The sequence below is a fragment of the Phalaenopsis equestris genome, unplaced genomic scaffold, assembly GCF_001263595.1.
Source record: "Phalaenopsis equestris unplaced genomic scaffold, ASM126359v1 Scaffold000878, whole genome shotgun sequence".
NCBI classification, from domain to species: Eukaryota; Viridiplantae; Streptophyta; class Magnoliopsida; order Asparagales; family Orchidaceae; genus Phalaenopsis; species Phalaenopsis equestris.
In genome coordinates, this window is record NW_018165318.1 from 1006966 (window position 1) to 1008406 (window position 1441).

The 1441-nt window shown below is 57.0% G+C and overlaps 1 protein-coding gene across 1 annotated transcript in view; it reads right to left on the reverse strand.

Annotated features, from left to right (window-relative positions):
• LOC110032118 (DELLA protein DWARF8-like) overlaps positions 1-1441 on the reverse strand; it is a 2449-nt gene that overhangs the window by 322 nt on the left and 686 nt on the right. Inside the window, 2 exon segments of the mRNA XM_020735637.1 lie at positions 1-810; positions 813-1435. Coding sequence (XP_020591296.1) covers positions 1-810; positions 813-1435 — 1433 coding nt within the window.

Here is a 1441-nt window from a genome sequence, read left to right on the forward strand (position 1 = left end):
CCCCCAAGCCGACGTGGCGATGAGGGGACGAGTATGCCACCCGAGGGTGAGGCAACCTTCTTTCTCCTCCACTCGGTATCCTTCGCCGCCGGTGAAGAGGGCAAGAAGCATGCTCGCCTGCTTAAAGGCGTTAGAGCCGAGGTGGACGGGCTCAAAACCAGCGCCTTCCATCCTTCCCCGCCAATGAGAAAGTGTTTCATGGCGCTCCGTCCGCTCCGCCCCCTCGCAAGCCACCACGTTGCAGATCTGCCTTCCGAGATATACTTCGGACATAACCTGATCCTGATGACCTTCGGCGAAGCCGCCGGCCTCCAGTGAATCGAACATCGTGGAATAGAAATGCAGTGCCTCGGTAAAACGCTCCATGAACGTACCAGTGTTGTGGTTCGCTTCCTGCTCTACGATGGTCACAATCCGCGGCTTCACTGCGAGGACTGTAGCAAGGACCTTTTCCAAGGACGCAGGCTTAGCCAGCAGACGGTGGAGCTCGAAGACCGAGTTGACAGCCACGACTTCAGGTTCGTCGGAGGTGATGTTGGCAGAAGGTGGGGACTCGAGCATGTAAGGTTCGAGGTCGGCGAGGCTGTTTGCGACAAACCCGCGGTATTCGAAGTCAACGTGGATGGTGTCTGCGAGCTGAGCGAGCTTCCAACCGACTTGTTGCAGGGCGTCGGTGTTATCCGGTTGGGGAAGACCAATTCCGGTGAGGCGGAAAGAGGGAGGACCGCCAGGTCGAAGGGCGAGAGCCTGCAGCAGTGCCGGCCATTGCATCCCCTGCTTCATGCTAAAATCAATGACGTGAACCCTGCGGCACGATGGCCTGCGAAGGCCTCTAGAATGGCTTGATTGGCGGTAAAATGGGCGAACTTTAGGTAAGGGCAGCTCTCGTAAAAGTGCATCTGGAGGATGTCGGAGAAAGCTGAGTCCAGAGAGCAGTCTTGCTGTGGATTGAGGCGGTAGATCCGGCGAGCGAGGGCCTGGGCGAAGTATCCGGCGACCTTCCGCATAGCGCCGCCTTGGGATGAGGCGAGCATCGAGATCTGTTTGACTAAAACGTCTGATGCCTTGTAATTCTCTTGCTGCACAGCTTCCGCGCAAGCCATAAGTGCGTGAACCAGACGGATTCCAACCTCCTGAGTGTCCACCATCACGACCGGCATCGCGGACGATACTTCGCTGCCGCATGTGGAAGACATAGACGGCGCAGCCCGTCCGATTACTCCACCAGATCCGCCTCTGGAAGAGGATGAAGAAGAGGAGGTTTTCATTCGTTTTCGATCTCTGGGTCCAGTGCCATCCATCTGAGTCTCCGATCCGTATACAGCCCGATTTCCGCTAGTGTTGGTTGTTCGGAGGGCGTAATTAGAGCGAAGCATGGTAGCGGATGGAGCAGAGAGCTCGATAGAGGTAACGGTGGAGTCCATAGTGGCTAGGCTTTCAG